Raw genomic sequence first — 22954 nt, forward strand, 5'->3', positions numbered from 1 at the left:
CTTATTTAGCTGAATTTTAAAATTGATTTATTAGCATATAAAACAAATTTGCTTTTTCCCATCCTGGATTTATTACATTTTAGATAACAGAATTAGGTTTGAATAAGTGTCATATTGCATCGAATTAGACTCTTAATTGTGTGAGGAAGCCAATAGAGAAACTTCCAAGTGATCAAAGCCAAAGCAGAAAACGTTACAAGTTTCCAAAATCAAGGTCCCACCAATAGAAAGAATGTGCACACCTGTTTGGAATGTGTGTTTGTATCCTCTCAGTCGTCATGATCACTTTGCACCGAGGTGCACGCCAAAGCTTATAAAATAAAACAAAAACTAAGAAAGCTTCGATGTTGTTTATGATGCATGATGGTTGATAGAAGAGTTAACGGGATATGAATGTTAGTGATGCTCTATGAGTCGTCATTCTCACTCCATCTATCATTCCACTGTTTCTTCTTCACGGTCCCATACTTGACACTCACACAAAGTCAAAGAAAAACAAACTACGGCTCTAATGATGTGATCACACCGATATAGTTAAAATGATTCATTCTTAAACTGGGGTAGTCTTAACAACTTTTCAATTTAGAACAATCTTTCAGCTGCATGTGTGCACATTAACTAGGACACATCAAAACCTATATGATGGGACCATGTAAATTCAGTCACTACCTAAAAAGATAAGCTAGTATATATAACCATTATCAATTGTCGACAACGATTTCCTAGAAACTAAGTTAAATTGCTAATCATATGCCTACAAGACTAATGAATTATGCATTGTAATTAAACCACTTGTGCATTTTGACAGAGGGAAATTATTAGTTTAAAGGTTGATTCATCCACACGTAGTGATGATAACAAAAGGGTCGCATAGTATTCATAAGCTCTTATGAAAAGCGTTTTGCTTTACGGCTAAGCACACAAGAGTACTATCAGTCTATCAAGCCTAAAGTGATATGGATAGAAGAAGCCACTCTGCAATATGAAAAATCATTTATCAAAAATCATATATGAAAATGAAAGTATCAAGGGTAATTGTGAATTATGTCACAATGAGCAAGACTCAAGACTGCAACTAGACACATTTACCCGGAATTGAGCCATATCAAACCGAAAAGATCAAAAAAAAATTGAATTTCATAAATATCCCAACATATTTTATAGATATTAAATTGAATCTAAAACCCTTTAACAAAAAATATATTAAATTGAATGGATACACAAAATTTTAAAATATAGTTTATATACCTAAAATTATTAAGTATATTTAGTTTTTTTTAAACAAAAAAATCTTAAAAACACTAATAAAGATACTAAAATGCTATTTATAAATCAAAATACCCAAAAAATCAATTATGCTAATGTTTTTATCCAAAATATTTCAAATTATTCATATTACTCAATATTTTCTAAAAAAATCCAAATTACCTGATATTTTCTTCGAAAATTAAATTATTTGATATTTTCTTCGAAAAAATCCAATTTATCCATAAAAAATTATTCAAAAAATTATTCGTTTTTTAGTTTAGATATTTGAATCAAACCGAAAACTGGACCAAACAGATCATATATCTATAGAACCAAAAAAGAACAAAAATAAACTGAACCGAAATGCCAAAAGCAAGTGTGCAACCATCATAAACATATATCGTGTAGTAAAATTAAGACCAAACTTTAAACAACATTGTAAATGTAAAGAAAGTCGGCAGAGCCTCTTCCATTTATTATTGATGGATATATGAAAAATGAGCAAACGTAAAGTCACCCTTTACAAGATGTGTATAATTTAGGTGTAACTGATGTAATAAGAGCAGTTCGAAGAGATAAAAACCAAAGCAAAACCTTCATTGCCATAGTGATTCGAAAACGTTAGCGGATAAAAAGCTTTACCCGCGAGCAAAACGAGCCTGGATTCTCCTCTGGATCTTGGCCCGACAAGACGGACAATCCTCCATGGCTTCCTTCTCATGAAGCTGGTTGCATTTAGAGCAAAGAACCTGATGAGCACAAGGCAAGAATATCACACTCATCTCTTCAGACAAACACATCACACATTCCCTCTCCCTTTTGATCTTCGCCTCTGTCCCATTACTATTCTCCCATATCAGGCTTGCCTTTGTGGTGGTGTTGGTACGAGTCGTTCCGTTCTTGCTACCTTCATTGCTTCCATCAATGCCTTTCTTCAACGCAGCTATCTTCAGACAATCTGATTTGAGTTTCAGCTTTGAGATCTCGCTCTCGAGTCTCTTGATGTTCTCAGTGTAGTATCTGACGTCGTTCTCTGCTTTTGTTTTGATCCTCTCTTCTTCTGCTTTTCCAAGTTCTTCCAGTTTCACTCTCTCTTCCTGTAGTGCAGTCGCTTGAGCAACAAGTTTCTCCTTTGCTGCCATTTCTTGTTTCCAAGTAGCCTGCAACTTAGTTTCATTAGTTATATCTTTGATCATAACTTCTGCACTTAACACTACAATCTTTCACATACCGACCACTTCTAAATCAACACATCTTGATGCAAAGAACCAAAAGATACCTTCTCTGTTGAAGGATATGATCAGTAATCAAACAAGAAGACCTAATACGTGCAAACGCTTTTTTTGTCTACCTCAATTTGGTTTTGGCGAATTTTGGCCTTGGCAACTTCCTGCTGCAGCTCTGCCACTTTGTCCCTTTGACTCTTGAGCTCTTCCTGCAGCAAAGCCTTTTGCCCTTCCCATGACTGAGTACTCTTCAACGTCTTTTGCACTCTCTCCTTGGCTTCTATACAGCTCGCAGCAGCCTCAGCAGCTCTTATGTTAGCAACTTCCCTCTCTTTCTTCAACAGAGATTGTTCCAGCTCGAGCCTTCGAACTGTGTTGTTCGCTTTCTCCAGCTGTCTAGTCATGTTATTCAACGCAAACTCCATTTCAGACCGCCTCTTCATATTGCTCTCTTCCAGCAACTGCTTCTCTTTTCTAAACTCTTCTGCTTCTTCTTTCTCTTTCCTTAGTGCCTTAAGCTCCGGTTGATCCTTGAGAAGTCTGCTAGTTGCCTGCTTTACTTTCTGATTAGCCCAGTCAGTCCAAACCTGAAGCTCACTCTGCAGATCTTTCACCCTGGGAGCTAGCTTTAAAACCAATTCATCTCTTTTATTCCGGGGAACAAATATCCCCAGAGATGCATCATAAGGGATCCCAGTGTAGTAATCTGCTGCTCCCTTTTCTCCAGACTTCTTCTCTGAAGCCAATGGTGCTGGTGGAGCATTGATAGCAGGTAGTGCGGTAACATATCCTTTCCCATCTATCAAAGGCAGATCAGACTTCGTATTGTTGTGACCCTCAGATGATGTTATCTTTGATCCCAAATCAGAAGGTGATTTGCCTCTTTTCTCCACAAGAAAACCGCCTACTGACGCATACTTTGCAGTCTTATAGCCACTCCCTTTGCTATAAGTCCTAATCTTATCCACACATGATTTTTGCCGCATCATGGCCACTTCTTTCTTGGTCCGGCCTTTTCTACCAGATACTAATTTTTCACCAGAAGCAACAACAGAAGTTTTTCTTTTAGTGACTTCACCGGAAGAAGAATCATGAGAGTTCTTGTAGTTGGTTACATTTGGGAAGTTCCCAAATTTGACAGGCTCACTCTGATTGGTCTTGTTGTTGTTATCTGAGGAGTCACTGGCTAACTTTGTAGGATTGCACTCAGCAACACCTTCCAAGCCATCTCCTTCCATCTCAAACGCTTGGAAAACATTCAGGTCACACATCAACAGCCTCCACATGGCTTCGACCGTCGAAACCGACGGCCTAACTTCTTTAACAAGACTTATCTTCTCCACCAACGTGTACGCAACAAGCTGCTGCAAATCCTCAAACACATAGTCTCTCAAACCAGAGACTTTCTTCCCACTCTTCAAGAAACTCAAAGTATCATTAACAATGTTGGAGACGAGATCGTTCCCTCCGCAGTAGAGCCTACTCCCCGAGATAGCTTTGAGCACAACGTCCTCTCTGTACCCGCAAGCCACGACCTGATCCATGGCGTTACGGAAGAGAGCCATCAGGTTAGACGATAAGAGCTCTTCGAGGTAGCAGGCAAATGGATCGTCCCATCCTAAGGATTCAGAGTCTTGTGAATTTTCAGACAAAGGGTTTTGAAATTTCAAGGAGTGTAACTCGTATGGAGGGAACTCAGTCAAGGAAGCAGCATCAGTGATGATGGGTTGAGAAGGGTCAGCTAACTTTCTCTTGTTCTTTCTTCCTTTCCCTTGAGGTTGTTGTGGTGGTGGTGACACTCCCACTTTGTTGGAACCATTGAGAGAAGGAGAAGCAACAACAACACACTCGTTCATTTTTTTTTTCTTCTTCTTCTTTGCTTCTGAGACTATGACAAAAAGAGAAAGAAAAAAGCGATTGCGTTCACAAAACCGCGTTTTGATAGATTCAATACACAATAAAAGAAGGAAGCTTTGAGATAATATATAATCAAACGCAATTCATATGTAAAGGTAATATAGTAACTACATCGGATCGAGATTGAATTAATCAATTCAATGAACAATAAAAACTGACCTGAATCGAATTGAATTGCAGGGGGAAAGATGATCGCGGGGATCGATGAAGAAGAGTGTTTCAGACAGAGAGAGAGAGATGTACTGTGAGGGAGAAGACAAGAAGTGCGTGGCGAGAACAAAGGAGGAAGAGCCGAACAAGATTGATCGTGAGCTTCTTTTTTTTTTGTGTCCTGGGAGGGTTGGTGCTGGAAACTCAATATTACTGATCTGCCCCTGAGGGTATTTTAGTCATTAGAAAAATATTTATTACCAGAATGTTATCAAGAGAGTAGGCTTCCCGGTTTGGTTCGAACGGTTAATTCGGTTGTCAGTTAATGTTATTTAGCACATAAATTGTGTTGAACTGAACCAAATGAATCAAAAGACATTATTATTACATTCTTGTTCTGTCTGTTATCAACTAGGAAGAATATGTTTTGTTCGAATTCAAAGCGAATCATTCCCCACTGAGACACACAAACTTTAACTACCAATTCATTGTCTGAATAGTACATTGTGATGTTATCAACATGAACAAAAAGAATCGTTACAATGATAAGAGATTCTAAATCAACAAAGAAATCTGTTCCGTTCGAACTGATCATCCATCAAGACAGAAACTTTAGTTCCGATTCATTGTCCAAATCTCCCATCTCTCTGGTTTAAGCAAACTCCTCGTCTTCATCATCTTCCTCTTCCTCTTCCTCGTACTCAGAATCAGACTCCTCCTCTTCCTCTCTTTCGGGTTGCATCAACGTACTCATGTCAAAAGAAGCTGGACCGGACTCAACTTCCTCTATATCTATAGTATCATAACTCATCCTCTGTTCGAACTTCTCCTCTGAACAGTTCAGCATCCAAGCCAACGAACATTTAATCCCCTTCTTGAACACCCTCTTGTGCCTCGGCTTCACCGTCGACTCCAACCCGTAAGTAAAGAACGCAGGGAAGTCCACAAGATCCTGAAGAGGTCTTCTCATCTCCTTTAAGAAGTACTCAAAGCTAAGCTTCATGATCCCAATGTTCAAAGCCAGAACCTGAGGACACCCGATCACCATCTCCCTCGTCTGATCGATCGAGAAGCCACACTCTTTAAGGAACGCAATGTGCTTCAGCATAGGCGACTCGTTCAAGCTAACAAACTGTGGCATCCTCTCCACCAAAGAGCCCAGATCCTCAGGGTTTAGATCAATAGCCGAAGAAAGCAGCTTCATCTGCGTCTCGAGCTTAGGTTTAAGGTCTATCCCCATGATCTCAGGATACTGCGCGATCACAGAAGGAAGATAAGCTTCCCTCACATTGAACTCTTGCAACGTCTGCACGTTACGTTTCACCGTATCATCCAACTCGAACCCGAGAATATGAGGACGCTTCTCAATCAACCTAGCTACAGCCAGCTTAGGTATACCAAGAGCCTCAAGATACTCAACAAGAGGCTTAATCACCCTAGCCACACGCATCCCCAAAATCTCGGGGTAACGAGTCAAAATACCACCAATCTCCCTCCTAGCTACACCTATACCAATCAGATAAGCAACCGACGTGCTCATAGTCCCTTCAAGCTTAAACCCCAACACTTCCGGATACCTCTCAAGCACTCTAGGCACATCGACCGGTTTGATATCAAGCCCTTGGAGATACTTAACCACAGGCGCGAGATCAACCACAACGCTAGCGTGCAGAACCTGCGGGTACCTTCTAAGAAACTCAGTGAACGTAGACTTCCTCACGCCTAGCTTCCCTAGATAGTCTAGAACCGGAACCATGTTCTTCTTAACGCTGCAGCCGAGAACGAGAGGGTAGTTGTTGATGTCTTCGACCGTGAGCCCCAGCTTGCGGAGGAAATCTACACGCTCTTTCATCACGTCGGATGTCACGGGAAGCTCGAGACCGTCGAGCTCGTCGGGGATGATCCCAACCCCGCGTAGGAACTCGTAAACCCTGGCGCGGTTGGCTGCTTTCTCCTTGTTCATTTCGAATAAGCTAGGACGGGTGTACAGGGAGGAGGAAGAAGAATCTCTCTTTACTTTGTTGTCTTTGTCGCGACGTCCCGAAGAGGAACGGTACCTTTCCCTTTTGGGTGAGTCCGAAGAAAGTCTCCGACTTGCGATAGCGCAGTGGAGGTTTAGAGCTAACCCATGTCGTTTATTGTGAGAGAGGGAGTGAAAAGATGGCGGCATGAAGTGGACTAGTAAGAGCCCAGGTCTTGTTAAGCCGCTACAGAGCCTAAGCTTCATCCTTTTGCGATGATTTTGAGTAACCGGGGAACCTGCAAAGGAATAGTTTTTTCAGAAATTCTGCGTAGATATACTGAAATTCAAACAGTTTCTACCTAGAAATCAAAAATTCGTTTTTTTCAGTGGTACTAACAGCAACGAGGTGAATAACAGAAGCTTAATTAGAAGGAAACCGAAGAAGAAATGTATCAGCGTGCGATTGAATTTGTTAATGAAATCTAACCGGATAGGAGGGAAGAGATCGGAGAAGACGAGGGTTTTAGAGGAGCGGGTAAGGTTTTCTTTTTTTTTTCTTTCACAGGAGAAGAAGAATCCTCATCAGTCTCTCTCTCTCTCTCTCGAAATGTTTTTATCCGATTTATTGATACTTCACCCCTTATACTTCTTTCGTATTCCCAAATCGCCCCATATTATCTGCAATGCTTCCTAGTCGCACTTGATAATATTCCCAAATCGCCACATAGTAAAATTTAAATCATGTTTATTTTAATTAGTACTATTATATTTTCTCTTAGATTTAATTATTTATATTTTTTAAAAAAATATATTTTTAAAATTCACTAAAATCATTTATGAAACGAATTTTTATTAATAATGTAATGGTTGAATAAAGTTTAAATTAAAATTTATATATTATAAAACAAACAACAAATAAATTTTAATATAAACTTTAAAATTATAGATTAAAATGGTAAATGTAGTTTGAATTTGTACATTCATATACACAAACCAATAATAATATATGAGTGTTTGATTATTCGGATTTATTAGGATTTTATTTTAAAAATTTCTCTTTATTATTGACATTTTAAAGTTGCTTGGGTTTTATTTAGAAATAAACAAAGTTTCGGGTCTATTTCGAAGTATCTTCTTTATATTAAATAACTTCCGCGAGTTGTACAGAAAAATAAAAGTTTTTAGACGAAACATCGAGAAAGCAATGATCCTTCTTTCGGTTAGTTTCTCCTCGTCATCTCCGATAGCCGCCGTATTCTCCGTCGCGTTTCTTCTGATCTACTTCTCTGAAGCTACTCTTGGAGCCCCTTGTCCGATCAATGGTGAATCTCCCTCTTTTCTCCTTTACTCAAACATAAGATTGCTTCGATTCACAACCTAGAGGGAGAGGAGACAATGCTTTTTGATTGCAAACTTCCTCTTGTTTTATCTTTGCAACAGTTCAATTAGAATGATAGATAGAATCTTATCTCTTCAACTTACGATTGACTAGGATAGTAAGATCCCTCATTTCATCTCAATCCCTTCATCGATATGTAGCTTTAGTTGCTTAGAGAGATTCTAAGGTTTTAGCTTGTTTTGTTGCTATTGATATGGTGAAATCTAGGGTTTCCAATCGTGAGGAATGTAAGTGAACTTCCTGAGGATAACTATGGAAGACCAGGCCTTTCTCACACGACTGTTGCTGGCTCTGTTTTGCACGGAATGAAAGAGGTTATGTTCAAAACAATAACCAAACACTCATGTTTATTTTTTGGTTGATTTGATTCATGGTCATTAGAGATTTTGCTCACACTTTTAAACACTAGATCATAAGAGTTACAAAGGTTCGTTTTTTTTTTCCTTTTTCAGGTTGAGATATGGCTTCAAACATTTGCTCCAGGTTCAGGGACACCCATTCACAGGCACTCTTGTGAAGAGGTTTTCGTTGTTCTTAAGGGCAATGGTACTCTCTATCTCGCTGAAACACATGGTAGTTTCCCTGGGAAACCTGTTGAGTTCCCAATCTTTGCCAACAGTACTATTCATATTCCCATCAATGATGCTCATCAGGTATCTCTTCAACCTCTCACATCTTTCCAGGATGATTTTGACTTTGTAATCCTTAGCTTGTTAGAGTTTCCTTACATAGATTTTAATCTTTATTGAAGTAAAATGTCGTATGCACAGATGTTACTGAAGTAAAATTGAAAAAATAAGAGCATCCCATATACTGTAATTTGCTTGAGAGTGTTAGATTTGCTACATGTCCTATGTAACGCTTATAAATATTAGAACACCGGCCTTTTGATCACTTATTTATACATCCAAGAAAGATGGCTTTATCAAATGCGACTAGCTTACGTTCATCTACTATATTGCGGTTCTTACAGGTCAAGAACACTGGTCATGAGGACCTGCAGGTGTTGGTGATCATATCCCGGCCGCCAATTAAAGTGTATGCAGCATCTGTTTCCACCATTTTTCGTATAGATATTATATGCGCCTTGCCCTTTCACTAATCATTTCGAAATTGCTGCTTTGTTCTTTCTGACAGGTTCACATACGATGACTGGTTTATGCCACACACTGCTGCGAGGTTAAAGTTCCCTTACTATTGGGATGAGCAATGCTTCCAAGAATCACAAAAAGACGAGCTTTAAAGTAAATGAATGTTCACTCTTTTCAAACTCTTAAGTGAAGCGAGTCTTCTTGGTTTTGAAAATATGTAACAGAGCTACATCTTAATTGCAATTTACCCACACTTATTAGTTTGCACAACAGTTAATGTGATCTATATTTATGTTTGTTAACATACATTCTGACATTGATCTTTATACTTGTTCCTGTATTAATGCCATAACATTTAGACCATCCATCTGATCGAGCACAGAGTTTAAAAGTCTCCAACCACAACAACGAGTTTCTCTTCTTATTAGTTCATAATCGGTAATTACATTCCTGTCAGCATATATTTGCAGAAAAGAGCTAAAGGAGAACACTGCACATAGTCATCCTCGAGTATTCATACGTTGGTCAACGGTAACACTTCCTGGGAAAATCTCAATTGTATCTCCCTGAGCAACACGGTTCCAACGGAATGACTGCGTCTCGTTTAAAACTTGTGTTTTGTGAATAAAGAAGTACCCTCCTTCAGGCAAAAGTAACTGAAACCTCTGCTGCATCTTAGCCAGCTCTGTCCTCAGTACTTCAACGTTCTCGCTGGAGTTCACCTCCACAGGAAACTTCATCGCAGGTGTATCCTTAACGGGAAATGACAACACCATAATTCTCAAAAGATTCTTCGCCCGTTTGTTGCTGCTACTCTCAGGTGAATCTGGAATGGTAATCACTTCTCTGATCGACCTCGTACTCGTAGGTTTCTGGGTCTGAACCACTTGAGTACTCACAGGCAAATGTTGATCGTTAATCCTCTGTTCTTGAGTTGTACCCGCAGACCAGTGACTTTGAGTGTTACTGAAAAGTTCTGTTGACAAAGGAAGATACTCTCCGAATGTGTTTGACGTAGAAGTTGGCTCACGTTGAAGCAAACCTTGATTCTTGTCGTGCCTCGCCATTGCAGACCGTGGTAGATATTGCTCCGGTTGATCAAGCATACCGGAGATGCTTCTCGCCATTGCAGACCAATCGATCTGTCCGAACGAATCTTGAACCGGCGTCGATTGGACTAGAGATTGCTCTGTTGGCTGAAGCACTTGGTTGTTGTCTTGTTGAATGTTGTCGAAAAGTTCTGTTGACAAAGGAAGATCCTCATCGAACGAGAAGTCTCCAAATGTGTTTGACGTAGAAGATGATGACTCTTGAAGCCAATCTTGACCGACGTTGCTGTTTCTCCAAGACGGTTCTTGAACATCTCCTTCCGTTGCCGCAGGCCATTCTTGAGTGCCAAAGACCTCATCAAATGACCATGATGGTACTAGAGATCTCTCGAGTTGATGAAGTGTAAGAACGGATTTGTGACTAGTCTATGTATTTTTATGCAAATATGTTAGAGCGTAAGTATGTAAGTGCATAAACTAAAAACACATAGAGATTTGTTAACGAGGTTCGTTTCCTACATCCCCGGGACCATGTCCAGAACTCATTCACTAGATTAGATCGCAACTACAATTGCTATATGGTACCAACACACACCCGTGCCGACCATTCTTATCTAGAATTACAATGATGAGAGCAACTACTACTTATTGTCTTCTCCGACAAGTATAGTTCTCTATAACAAAACTACCAACAGATCTCCTGACTGTCTGGTAGGACGACGTCACACACATCCATGTGCATCTTCAATAAACCCTAGACGCGTAACACTTCCGGTCACTGTCTCGTTGTCTTTATACTCAAACGCCAAACCCTAACCAAGGAATTGGGCTTAGTACAAATCACCAAGGCCCACATGACTTCTCTTATTAATCCAAAGCCCACGTGGCCTTTCCATCACACACATCACGTATCCTCAGCAGCTCACGTACCATCACGTTTTTGCTTCAGCTATACCATATCATTCTGCACATACTTGTCTCACAAGTAATCACCAAGTTCCAGCATCTATATAAAGCTCAGTCAACATAACTCAACAATCTCTCCCTTGTTTTCTGAGTTTTATAAACCAAACAACATCTAAATATGCTCCGCACGTTCCATTAAGCAGACTGCTTAAAGATCAATCTTCTTCATTCTCTCCCTTTTTATTTGAGTGTGTTAACTCAAGCTCAACTTTGAAGGCATCAAACGCTCTCCCTAGATTATTGCATGACATTCTCTCCCTGCTTGAGTGCACACTCACATAAAACCACCACGCTTAGAAGTAGAACACATTCATACTTTTGTCTCAACGTCACTTTCCAATAAATTCTGCGTAAAACTGATGATCACTTAGAACTGCTCTCCCAACATCAGTTAGAAACAGCTGTCGCCAATAGAACAGGATCTGAGCCTGACGTACGCACAGAACAGTCTCTTTCAGATGCAGTAGCAATTCTGAGTAAGATCTTTCCCATGCTGCACTTGTTCTCTAAAACTTCTGCTTGCCTATTAGTGACGAGCTTTCCAAAGCGGAACTCTTTTCTATGAGTTCACAAAACGTAACAACTGGCTTCTTTGACCTGAAACTATGGAGACTTGGAACGTTTGAGAGATTCTGATCTAAAGACTTCACTGAATTATACATCTCTGCAGTTCTTAGCGTAGGTGATGTTGTTGTTCCTTCTGGAGATACAAAAACTTACAAATCACACACTGAAGCTTAGATCGGAACTACTGCAACTGAATCCTCTCAATTTTTCTTTACATCCATCTTCCCTTTCATATTTCATGATCACTCCTAGAGTTTCCTCTGTCATCAAAAATTCATGCATCTCAAGATGGTTGCAAGCTCTCTTCTAACTGATACCACAATTCTCCAGTGATTCCATTTATTTCAGCCAATTTCTCATGGTTTTCTGGCGAACGTTTAAAGATACCTCCAGACCTCATGATTCCTATGAGCAATCAGCACAAATCAGAAACTGCAGATAACTTTTCACAAAACAAACCCATTCGCTTGGCATCTCCCTCGAAAATTCACACACGCCATCTTGCTTTAGTTTCTGAAAATATCTCCTTTTGCATCCTTGTTCTCGCTTTTACATTCCTAGCTCATGACAATCCTCCATTTTCTGCAAAATGTCCATATATCATTCCTTACATCACAAGCTTTTATCTCTTTCATCTCTGAGTCTACTGATACATACATACGCCACAAGTCTTCGCCATACCATTACACCTTGAATATCAATAAGCCATCTGATTCTTTCACCAAGGTTTGCAGTGTTGAGAATTACGAGAAGTCTTTACTCCACTGAAGCCACCTATAAGCTTTGATTTGATTCTCTAGTACAATCAATCTTGATTTCAGGAACACACAAGCATCTGGATTTTAGAGATTCCAGTGACCATAATAGAGTTTTATTCTTGAATTCTTCATCTTTGTGAAATTTGCAGGCTGTTACACTCGCTCTTGAGTCTTGACATGACTCACATACTGCAGTAATCAGCTTTCCATGTTACCTCATAACCCTTTCATGCTCTTTTACTCCAACTCTGCAAAAACCTGCAACCATTCTCTGTTTAAGTGTTCTATCAGCCTCCTTTAGACAACATACAACTTTCAGAAGGAGATGCGATCTTGAACAAAACTTCCCTTCTCAAATTTGTCAAACCTTTCTCTGTAATTAAGCTGCTTTCTGCCGGAGTCTTCACACAGCATATTCCATTTCAAACAGTAGACGTAAGATTTCACAAACTAGAGCAGAAATAGATTCTTAAGTCTCAATCTTCTCTCTCTTATCAACTTCCAATCTGGCTCCTGTGTGTGCTCTCTAAATTATGTCATTGCCAAATATTAAACATTGCACATTGACATGATACTGCCTCAAGTGCAAGTATCAAGAACGACCATGAAACTCCAAGTAAGTTAGACACAAGACATTGTGCATCCCCATAGGTAACAGTCTCAGTGATGTGATCAGAAAAATTGTTGAAGTCGATAGAACAAATATGCTTTTCCACAACGTGCAGTTTTCTTTCTCTAGCTCTCTGTTTTGCTTTCTCATAAGTTGTTCTTCTTGCTTAGTGCTCTAGCCAAATTGAAAACGAGATAACTTTTTCTTCTTTTCATCTTCAGCACCATACCCAGAGATGCATTCTTTCACGCTGACGGCTTCGACGAATCCCATCCGCTCAACACAGCTTCACAAGATTTATATTGATTAATAAATGTTTGTCTCCAAGGAAATACGTCAAAACTCCGTCTTGTCTTTGATGCTACCAAAACTGAATCAGACAAGATTCTTCCTTCTCTGCCTTTTTTTTTTCTCTCTCACTTACTGATTCCCTTAATTTCTTCAGAGCCTGTGTTTTGCTCGCTTCTCATTTTGATCTCAGAAATTTTCAGCCATTGTCTCTGCAAAACCTTTCACATCTTTAAGAATCCCTTCGGTTTTTCAGGTTTTACAACCAACAACAAAGAAAACATCTCTCTTCTCACATCAAGAACAACAACATCTTCTTTTATCCCATCAGTCTCAACTACGTAGTCATCTACCTCCTCTGAGAAACTGCCTATCTATGGACGCTTCACGTGAGCACGCTGTTTCTCAAACCTCTTCCACTGTACGTACTAAGCTGCACGAGTTGCTTAAGCAACAAGCAACATCCCCCCTTCTTTTTTTTTAACTTTCCCTTGATTAAAAACAATTTTCTCAACTTGAGACTCCATATCTCGGCAGCAAATCAAAACAAAGATTCCACTTGCAGTAAAAAGGAAACAGATACTTGTATCACCAAAACAGACTTGTGTGAGGATACTGAACCACACTAGCAGCGGAAAACTCATTACTTGATTCTGATTCTTGCAACTATCTCTCATTCATGCAGTAGTACTATCTCAGTGAAGCCTGAACAACTTCACACATATCTGGAACTCTCCTTCTCTTTCTAGACTTTTAAATTGACCCCAAGGTAATTATAATGATCAACTGCTCAATCTGCTGAACGTCTTTGACAATGACTTCTCCACCTTTAGTCATATTTCTCTGTTTCTTCAAGCAATCTTAAACCAGAACACGAAGACAAAACTCATTGTGATGAATTTTTTTTTTTTTTTTTTTTTTTTTGATCTCAGTCTATGTCTCGTGTCTATCTTTACATGCCCATACGAATTGACTTAAACTTATTAAAGGTCTTGTGATTCCATCAAACAGTAAAACAAGAATCAGAACAATGGATCACTTATCTAACTCCTCTTGTAACTGCAACGTATTCTTTACTTTTCAATTCACAACCGACAACTCACTCTGATCTGGTGATCTACAAAATACACAAGGCTCTAGCTCTCCTTAGACACATACAAACCAAATCTCTTGAGAACTGTAGAACCCAGAAATTTCTTCAACTCCTCTGAAACAGATCTCACACTGAAATTTTGAAGCTCTAGAACTGTTCCCAGCCCAAGTTGAAGCGCCTCAAATAAAACACAAACTAACCGTTGGAATCACAATCCCACCGTTGAAATTCAAGACAGTAGCATAATGAAGATAGTCACCAAGTTTAAGCTCAATCGGATTACGTTTGAATCTCAACACGTTGCCTTGAAAGACCCATCTCAGAACATATTTCTGCATATTTCTTTTGCACTGAGCTCAGATTCAAGCTTAGCAGATGTCTTGATATAATCAAGTCGCAGACACACAAGAGAACTTTGTAAGGCTAAATTTTTCACCATATCCATTGCGCAGACACTTCCGGAGCTCGAGGCTGACCGTACGTCGAAGCAGACACCTTCCGAAGACGTCTTAGTTGCATTCTTGACTAAACCAAAATCTGACCAGGCATGCTCTCTGCTGTTCTCTCAAATCTTTCTTCTAACGAATTTTCTATGTTGCAGTACAGCTCAAGCTAGTGTATCTCATCAATAATCCAGTACCATAAGCTTCGGTTCTCAAAATCTCATAGATCAACAGATTTATCTTTTAAACTTGCCACTGCAGTAACAGATCATCTTCACATGACGCCTAGTTTGATCCTTCCAAGTGTCTTAACTTCTTTTCTGAATCTCTTGTTCAATAGGAGATCATAGTTCCAAAGGATCTTCTTCACGGCCATGGTCTATCAATGTTCGCAAGCTCCGCCATTGTAAATATTCCTAGAGCCTCTTGAAACAAACATGAACTGCTCTTCTTTTAGTAACTGATGCTTCGAAAACCAGTTTCTCTTCAACTGCAGCTTCTCAGTTTCTGCATCTAAGGTGTCGAAAAAGTTCAACACGGACAGTGTTCTCTGTTTCTCATTTCCTTTTTCTTTCAACAGAAACAAGACCTTAATTAATTCTCCACAAATTTACCAGCTTTTGAAGGCTTACTCTCAGATTAACGCCCTTTCTTTAATTTGATACTCAACCACATAAGCTCAAACCGATCTCTTGCATCACAAACCTTGATAGCTGCATAAACCCTTCATGTCCATCTACCATCTGACACATGAGCACTGAACCCAAATCTGCTTTGCTGTCATTTTCCAGGTTTTCTCTTAGTTGTTCTGTTTCTAGAAACTTCGTTTATGTTTATCACTACATTCTGATCTTTTGATTTGCAACGGATGCAGCTCTAACTCTTCTTGGCTCTTATAATTCAGAATCAACTCATTTCTGTCTTATGAGAATGCAGCTCCACCTGTCTAGAGTGATTCTCGAGAAGGTTGAAGAAGCTAGCACCATGAAGTTCCCAACCAAATTTGATAATTTCCTACGAGACGTTTCAATGGTCTTTGGTAGAATATCGGAGTATGAACTTGTATTAGAAATCATTTGAACACTCTCTTCAAGTCATTCAATCAGGTTTATGAGACTACAAACACCTGTTGTATCTCGACTGACCAATTTCTAACCATCGTTAAGACTCAAGCCAACACATTTTTATACGTTCCTTGATCTCCAAGTTACACACTTGTAACCACCAAAAACCTTCCTTTTTTTTTTAAGCTTCAACTACGACCCGTTTATTGCTTGGAAAACCTTGCCTCATGCCATCACAACTTCTTAGTATCAGCTGCCACAATATAATGCAGATTCGGCATTTTCACTATGTGAACAAAATACAAGAGATATTCTCCTCCTCTTTTACAGCGAACAATGTATGCAGAAGCTTCGGAACCATATGTTCTCCTGATCGTATAGTTACTGAGAACAACACTTCATGTCGTTTATCAAGATTGTAGCCATGAAACTCCAAACTACTTGGTCGCGTCACCAATTCAACTTATCTATTAAGCTCAGATACGTGTCTCATCCTAACCACAAATCCTTGATCTCTTGTGACTACTTCACTTACTTTTATATTTTTTTTAACTCCTTTTCTGTTGCTGCCACCAGTGAAGCTAATGCATTACGAACTTATGATGTATCACACCTGCCATAACAATTATAAACACTCTGTTTTTCTGGTCTGCGTATCTGACTAAACTGCTACAGCATCAGTTGTTTCTGTCTTTTCAACCAGTGGGCTTTGACGAAAACCATCTTGAATAACTCATCCTGCTTCTGAAAATCTGTTGACACAAAGCCATTGTCTTTCCCAGTGACATTACTTATATCGTAGTTGTATCTTCTGATATCACCAAGATTCCCGTAGCTCAGAACACCAGACGCAACCCACATACTCCATGATGAGTCAGAATTTTATCTGCTAGCAACAAACTCTGTGAGAACGATCTTTCATTCTTGTCTCATGATCTTCTTCATGAAGCACTTGATCGTCGTTGCTCTTGTCCATCACGTTCGAATCTTGATTCTTTTCAGGCGAACCTTCAATGTTAACGACCTCTTTTACCGACGTTGACGGAGACGGAGCTTGAGATTGCCGCATTCGCCGAAGCATTAGAATGATGTTGTAACGTGAACGGGGGAAGTATAACTCGACACGAGATTTTTTGACGATCTTGCATTGCTTGAGAGTGTTAGAGTCTCGATCTGTATGTAAAAGCTTGCCTTTGAAGAAAATGGTTTGGTCGCGAACAGCGATGCCTGTGGACTTTTCGATCTTTTGTTTCATCTCAATAACTGTATCCGAGGGATCTAATTCCATGGAGAATAGAATGACGTTATTGCGCTCGAAGAAAACCTCCATAACTGTATCAATGGTGGAGACTGGTGAAGAAGAGAGTCGAGAGAGGAGGGACGAAAGCGAGGGAAGTGATTTGACTTGTGACTCAAGTCATTAAATTTACCTTCTATCGACCGTCATATTTCGCCTTTGCTAAAATGGTCCAACGGTAAATTAAGCATCTTTTGTGTACGATAAAACTTAGATTGAAACGCGGTTTTTTTTCTAAAAAGAGATTTGACACATAATCCGAAGTATTTTGACCCTTCTCTGTTCTTTCTCAATTTGTTTTTATGAATTAAAAAAATGTATGCACCAGCCGGTAATCGAACCCGGGTCTGTACCGTGGCAGGGTACTATTCTACCACTAGACCACTGGTGCTTTACGTTTCTATAATCTAAATGTAAAATCAGTAAACTAACTTGATTGATCTTTCCTATCGAGTGGGTTTTGTTTCTCTGGATGTGAGTTATTGTTTAATTCTAGACTGACTCAATGATCATTTAAAAGACGGTATGGTGATTTATATCGTCTTGGAGATTGATCTTGATCAAGTTTATAATAATTAGTGTCTCATATATTTTGTTCTATATATAAATACATAAACTTTTTGAATCCAATCTATGTGGCCGTTCATCAACATGGTGCCACACGGAACGACCGGTCATAATCCATTACATTCTCTTTTTTATGTAAAGAGATACCCCTCTTGAAGCAGACTTGGAGACCTTTGATATAGGCTTAATTGCAAATGATTGTGGTGATGTATAATCTGTGAGCAGTAGTTTGGTTAACAAATCGTGAGCATTATTGCTGATGAGAACCTATGAAAGTTCTAAAGTTTTTTGTGTGTATCTTCATACACACGGTACTAGTGTACAGTGTGTCAATCAATGTGAAGTTTTGGTTTTCGTATGAACATTATTAAGTATAGAAGATTGCAGAGAGTAGATCAATTAAGTTTGTGTGCTAGAAGATGAGCAATTAAGACAAAGAATCTTAATAAATGTAAATAACACACAGACGCCAAAGGTGTTCTCTAATTAGGGTTTTAAGTCATTCAACCTTGCAACTAGGATTGTGATAAATGTAGAGTGAAGCCATCATTACCGTATTTTGCCTTCTTTTGTCAACAAAACATTTGATCTTTATACTTGTTCTTATAATGTCAGATCATTGTGGAATTTCAAAAAAAAAAATTATCATTTAGACCATCCCATCAACACAGAACTCCAAGTGTTCAAACAAACTACAAATAAAAAGCTATTAAGGGGAAAGAGGAGAGACTGCACGCAGTTAAAGACCAAATTTACGGCCGTCTTTGGTAACATGTCCTGGAAAAATCTCAATCGTGTCACCGTGAGCTACATGGTTCCAGAGGAATGACCGGTCATCGTCCAACACGTTCTGTTTGTGTATAAAGAAGTACCCTTTTTCAGGTAGCTTCAACTCATTCCCCTCTCGAAGCTTCTCCAGCTTTTTCCTTAGCTCCTCAACGTTCTCATTAGCCATCACACTCACTGGAACCTTACTCACAGGTTCATCATCAGGTGAATGTGGCAACACCATTACTCTCAGTCTCTGCGGTGGCCTTCTGAACCTCCTCGGCTTCACAGGCGAATCTGGAACGTTAATGACCTCTTTTGTTTGAGCGTTGGTCCTCTGTTCTGTTGAGTTAGATGGTACTGGAGGCTGCTCTGTTTGAAACACTTGTTCCTTGCTGATGAAGATATCTTCGGCTGTACATGCAGAGCATAAGCTTTAAATTAGTGTTAGCGAAATGTTCAGTTGACAAAAGGAGGATCCTCACCGAACAATAAGTCTCCAAATGTGTTGGACGGTATTGTAGACTGTCCCGTGTGAAACACGTTACTGAAGTCGGTGCTCATCTCGGTTGTACTCCCAGGCAAGTGGCTTCCAATGTTACTGAAAAAATCTGCTGGCAAAGGAGGATCCTCATCGAACAATACTTCTCCAAATGTGTATGACGGTATTGTAGACTGTTCCGTGCCAAACACGTTACTGTTGTCGATGCTCTTCTCGGTTGTACTCGCGGGCCAGTGACTTTCAATGTTACTGAAAAAATCTGCTGGCAAAGGAAGATCCTCTCCGAATGTGTATGACGGTATTGTAGACTGTTCCGTGCCAAACACGTTACTGTTGTCGACGCTCCTCTCGGTTGTACTCGCGGGCCAGTGACTTCCAATGTTACTGAAGAGTTCTGTTGGCAAAGGAAGATCCTCTCCGAACGTGTTTGACGTAGAAGACGGCTCACTTTGAAGCAAATCTTGATTCTTGTCGTGTCTCGCCGCCATCGCAGACCGTGCCAGAGATTGCTCCGGTTGATCAAGCATCTTACGGGAGATGCTCCTCGCCGTTGCAGTCCAATCTTGAAACTGTCCGAGCGAATCTTGAACCGACGTTGACGGAGCTAGGGGTTGCTCTGTTGGCTGAAGCAGTACTTGATTGTTGTCTTCTTGATAAGGCAAGGCGAGAAGGAGGCGAGAGTTTGTGACGATGTTACATGCATTGAGATCAAGATCATCGATAAGAAGAGGCTCGCCTTTGTAGTAAAGCTTTTGCTTGGGAACAGGGATGCCTTGAGACTTCTCGATCTTGTTTTTGATATCTAAGACTTTATCGTTGAGATTCAGTTCGATGTAGAAAGTAGAGCCATGCGTAGTGTCTACGAAGACTATCATAACTGTATCAATGGTGTGTTTAGGATCAACAGATACTGATGAAGAAGAATGAGAGTGAAAGAGAGCGAAGAGAGAGAGGAGGAGGAAGTAAGATTATATAACTACGTTTTCTACACAATTTGGTTTAGATCATTTAGTTTCATCACGTAACAAATGGGTTTTGTTTGGGCCAGGCCTAAATTCACCTTATTGGTTTCATATCTCTTAAGTTAATGGAAGCGTCTGTCAAAGAAACTCTTCTTACTCAAATAATCCATGGGGAATTTTCAAAAATACCACTTTCAAGGTACCATTATTCATCTTTACCACCACTAAAAACACATTTTCAAAAATACCTTATTTATTGAAATGGTAAAAACTCTTATATCTTTGTTTTTATATGCTTTTCAAAATTCTAATCCCAATTTCTAAATCCTAAACCTCTAATTCTAAACCTTAAACCCAAAATCTTCAACTCTAAACCCTAAACCCTAAACTATATACCCTGAATTCAATATCCTAAACCCTAAACCCTAAAATCTAAACTATAAACCCTAAATCCTCAACTCTAAACCCTAAATCCTCAACTCTAAACCCTAAACTATATACCTTAAACTCTAAAACATCAAATCTAAACCCTAAATCATAAACCTTCAAATCTAAACCCTTCATTAAAAGTAGTGGTAAAAGTGGTTAGTGTAAACATGAAAAGTGGTACTATGAAAATAGTATTTTTGGCAATTTCTCATAATCCAACGGGAAAATAAGCATAGTTAGGCTATCCTCGGAGCAACGTTATCAACAAAAACCGGTATTCTTATAACCGGACTGGAAACTGAACCGAAAAATATTTGGATCACGATTTAATATAGCTCGACTGGATTAAATAGTTTTAATAATTTAGTTCAATATATTTTACAATTATATAAATTTAAAATAATACTAATAAATATAATATTAATCCTCTAGACATTATTTACAAAATAATTTTGACACATGTCCTCTATACAATCACTTACTAAATAAATATGATATAACATACTTTTAAAATGACATGACATATAGCTAAATGTGACATGAATAATTACATTTAATATCAATTTATATTTTTGGGAAATTTTTAGAATATTCTAATAAATTATATATTTTCATTAAAGTAAATCTATTCAAATATAACATTAAATAATATAATAATATAAATATAATAATATTTTTTAAAAATCGGAATATTATTTATTTCTATTTTTTTATTATACAATTTTATCACCAAAAAATATTTTCAAAATTTTCTATGATTTTTTTTAAAAGTTAGAATTTTCAATCCTAATATCATTAGTTTCTTTTATATCTACAAATTTTAGAATATTGTTTAGTTCTAATTTTTGATGATTAGACAACTTTTATATCATTTTAATTAATTTTATACAAGTTTATTTGATATATTTTATCCAAAAGAAATAGATGAAAAATCTGTCTAAAATTATAATTTTAAAAATATAAACGTATCTATTTTAAATATAGTTTAGAATAATTCTTTTTAATTTATCTTAATTTTATGTTCAGCTAAATAAAAAATTATTTTAAAATACTGTAAGAAATTAATAAAATTTAAAATAATAATAATGTTTTATTTTAAAATATGAGTTCAATTTAAAAAGTTAATTTTGCACTTAGTAAAAGAAAATACCTAGTTAAAATATAAATAAACATCAAATACAAAACATTGTGAATATAAACTATTTTTTTGTTTATATAGTTGGTTATGAATTTATGATGGCTGTAATGTTTTTTTTTCAGTTCCATAGCTTTGAGATCTAATATGAATATGTGATTAATCTATGGTCGAACCAGTTTTTAATGCCAACGAACTACATAACTGGTTCATGGTCGAACATGTTCGACCATTGAGTTGGTCGGTTTTAAAAACACTGATAAAAGCTCCATAGAGTTTCTTAAACATAATAAATATCAATATTTTAAGAAATTATAATTAGATAACTAAAATTTAATTGTAAACAAAATTTAACCAATCTAATAGAGTTCTACCAGAGTTCTAATAATTTAAGAATTCTTCTTTTTCTCTTTTGATTAATTTTGTTTTTGTTCTCCATATAAGAATTTTTTGTTGGAGTTGTTGGCAGTGGTGGTTTTTACCAGAGTCTCTCAGTAATAAAATAACTGAAAGATAGATAGAAGATGGAGGCATTGTTCGGGCAAGTATGTCTCCTCTTCACTCGAAAGTGGGGCATTGATTTGGGTAATGGAATGTATGAAAAATTTAAAACAGTTTCAGGTTACGTTTGCAACTGATTGTTCTCAGTTGGTGAAGATGGTTTCAGAACCCAAGGAGTGGCCAGCGTTCGCAAGCTATCTGGAGGATATCAAGAGTTTACAAAGTAGTTTCCATAGCTCACAGCTCATTCATGTACCACGGACGGTAAATTCAAGAGCGGATTGTCTAGCACGCAGTGCCAGTCAACAATCGTCTTTTGTCATTCACATGGATGCCGAGCTATCAGTTTGGTGTGCAGAGTCTATATGAGTCTATATATTTGATGCCAAAACAAAAAAGATAGAAGATGAGAGAGGAGGAGTGTTTTTTTTATGAAGAAACTTTTTTGGTAATTTCTAACTCATATCACAACTGTTGAACATTCAGTGATTTTTTTTGTCAAGAACATTCAGTGATTTACTTGACTAAAAAATATAACTATATAGCCAAAGTAATATTTTAATTATTTTGAGAGACTATAAAGTCTCTATCACTACTAATATTCTTAGAGCTCCGTTGATAATATCTAACATTGCATTCAGTGAGATATAAGAAAATAAGAGAGAGAATGTTGAAAAGTTCTCAAACCACACGCTTTAATAACTAGTATATTCCCTCCGTTTTTGAATAAGTGTCATTTTGACATTTTTCACATATATTAAAAAATAGCGAAAATATATGTAAGTTGTTATTAATTACACCTCTATAATCAATAGTATTTGAGATAAATAAAATTATTTTTTAAATCAATGCAGTTTACAATTAATTTTCATCTGAAAGTAAATATAATTTGCATTGAAATTGTAAAATGACATTTTTGTGTAACAAAAAAAAAGACATTTATTATGAAACAGAGTGAATA

At 37.9% G+C, this 22954-nt stretch overlaps 6 protein-coding genes and 1 non-coding gene across 10 annotated transcripts; 1 reads left to right on the top strand and 6 right to left on the bottom strand.

Annotated features, from left to right (window-relative positions):
• Positions 1-1684: 1684 nt before the first annotated feature.
• Positions 1685-4710, bottom strand: LOC108828293 (putative E3 ubiquitin-protein ligase RF298). Of its 2 annotated transcripts, none has more exons than XM_018601934.2 (3): positions 4551-4710; positions 2600-4362; positions 1685-2408 (listed from the first exon to the last, which is right to left on the bottom strand). In XM_018601934.2, the coding sequence occupies exons 2-3, from the start codon at positions 4328-4330 to the stop codon at positions 1887-1889; spliced, it is 2253 nt and encodes a 750-aa protein (XP_018457436.1). In that variant the 5' UTR covers positions 4331-4362; positions 4551-4710; the 3' UTR covers positions 1685-1886. The 2 variants fall into 2 exon arrangements, with proteins under 2 accessions (XP_018457436.1, XP_056851462.1); XM_056995482.1 differs by having other exon boundaries at positions 2600-4356; positions 4551-4708.
• A 289-nt stretch (positions 4711-4999) lies between these two features.
• On the bottom strand, positions 5000-7127 carry LOC108823523 (transcription termination factor MTERF4, chloroplastic). 3 transcript variants are annotated; one of them, XM_018596749.2, is made up of 2 exons: positions 6992-7127; positions 5000-6800 (listed from the first exon to the last, which is right to left on the bottom strand). In XM_018596749.2, the coding sequence occupies exon 2, from the start codon at positions 6766-6768 to the stop codon at positions 5194-5196; it is 1575 nt and encodes a 524-aa protein (XP_018452251.2). In that variant the 5' UTR covers positions 6769-6800; positions 6992-7127; the 3' UTR covers positions 5000-5193. The 3 variants fall into 3 exon arrangements, with proteins under 3 accessions (XP_018452251.2, XP_056851463.1, XP_018452252.2); XM_056995483.1 differs by having other exon boundaries at positions 6942-7093; XM_018596750.2 differs by having other exon boundaries at positions 6902-7093.
• Positions 7128-7666: 539 nt separating this feature from the next.
• Positions 7667-9357, top strand: LOC108824169 (auxin-binding protein 1). The gene is made up of 5 exons (XM_018597542.2): positions 7667-7826; positions 8111-8217; positions 8356-8556; positions 8877-8941; positions 9041-9357. Exons 1-5 carry the CDS (start codon positions 7709-7711, stop codon positions 9144-9146), a joined length of 597 nt encoding a protein of 198 aa, XP_018453044.1. The 5' UTR covers positions 7667-7708; the 3' UTR covers positions 9147-9357.
• Positions 9358-9494: 137 nt separating this feature from the next.
• LOC108824214 (uncharacterized) lies at positions 9495-16693 on the bottom strand. Its single transcript, XM_056994897.1, has 2 exons — positions 16553-16693; positions 9495-10469 (listed from the first exon to the last, which is right to left on the bottom strand). Exons 1-2 carry the CDS (start codon positions 16691-16693, stop codon positions 9495-9497), a joined length of 1116 nt encoding a protein of 371 aa, XP_056850877.1.
• Positions 16694-16721: 28 nt separating this feature from the next.
• LOC108825015 (uncharacterized) lies at positions 16722-17162 on the bottom strand. The gene has a single exon (XM_018598364.2). It carries the CDS (start codon positions 17160-17162, stop codon positions 16722-16724), a length of 441 nt encoding a protein of 146 aa, XP_018453866.2.
• Positions 17163-17449: 287 nt separating this feature from the next.
• Positions 17450-17520, bottom strand: TRNAG-GCC (transfer RNA glycine (anticodon GCC)). The gene has a single exon. It is a non-coding gene; the product is annotated as a tRNA-Gly (tRNA).
• Positions 17521-18358: 838 nt separating this feature from the next.
• Positions 18359-19890, bottom strand: LOC108826646 (ubiquitin domain-containing protein 7SL RNA2). Its single transcript, XM_018600029.2, has 2 exons — positions 18950-19890; positions 18359-18878 (listed from the first exon to the last, which is right to left on the bottom strand). Exons 1-2 carry the CDS (start codon positions 19839-19841, stop codon positions 18436-18438), a joined length of 1335 nt encoding a protein of 444 aa, XP_018455531.1. The 5' UTR covers positions 19842-19890; the 3' UTR covers positions 18359-18435.
• Positions 19891-22954: the final 3064 nt, after the last annotated feature.

This window comes from Raphanus sativus, chromosome 9, assembly GCF_000801105.2.
Source record: "Raphanus sativus cultivar WK10039 chromosome 9, ASM80110v3, whole genome shotgun sequence".
NCBI classification, from domain to species: domain Eukaryota; kingdom Viridiplantae; phylum Streptophyta; class Magnoliopsida; order Brassicales; family Brassicaceae; genus Raphanus; species Raphanus sativus.

Bases quoted from the DNA above. Each gene is read 5' to 3' on its own strand.
- LOC108828293 (XM_018601934.2), bottom strand. From the start codon at position 4,330: ATGAACGAGTGTGTTGTTGTTGCTTCTCCTTCTCTCAATGGTTCCAAC. The intron at 2,409-2,599 runs GTAGACAAAAAA...ACTAAGTTGCAG, and splicing joins TTCGCCAAAACCAAATTGAG to GCTACTTGGAAACAAGAAAT.
- LOC108823523 (XM_018596749.2), bottom strand. From the start codon at position 6,768: ATGAAGCTTAGGCTCTGTAGCGGCTTAACAAGACCTGGGCTCTTACTA.
- LOC108824169 (XM_018597542.2), top strand. From the start codon at position 7,709: ATGATCCTTCTTTCGGTTAGTTTCTCCTCGTCATCTCCGATAGCCGCC. The intron at 8,557-8,876 runs GTATCTCTTCAA...CGGTTCTTACAG, and splicing joins CCATCAATGATGCTCATCAG to GTCAAGAACACTGGTCATGA. The intron at 8,942-9,040 runs GTATGCAGCATC...TCTTTCTGACAG, and splicing joins TCCCGGCCGCCAATTAAAGT to GTTCACATACGATGACTGGT.
- LOC108824214 (XM_056994897.1), bottom strand. From the start codon at position 16,693: ATGTGGGTTGCGTCTGGTGTTCTGAGCTACGGGAATCTTGGTGATATC. The intron at 10,470-16,552 runs GTTTTCGTCAAA...AAAAATACATAG, and splicing joins AGGATGAGTTATTCAAGATG to ACTAGTCACAAATCCGTTCT.
- LOC108825015 (XM_018598364.2), bottom strand. From the start codon at position 17,162: ATGGAGGTTTTCTTCGAGCGCAATAACGTCATTCTATTCTCCATGGAA.
- LOC108826646 (XM_018600029.2), bottom strand. From the start codon at position 19,841: ATGATAGTCTTCGTAGACACTACGCATGGCTCTACTTTCTACATCGAA. The intron at 18,879-18,949 runs GTGAGGATCCTC...CTGCATGTACAG, and splicing joins ATTTGGAGACTTATTGTTCG to CCGAAGATATCTTCATCAGC.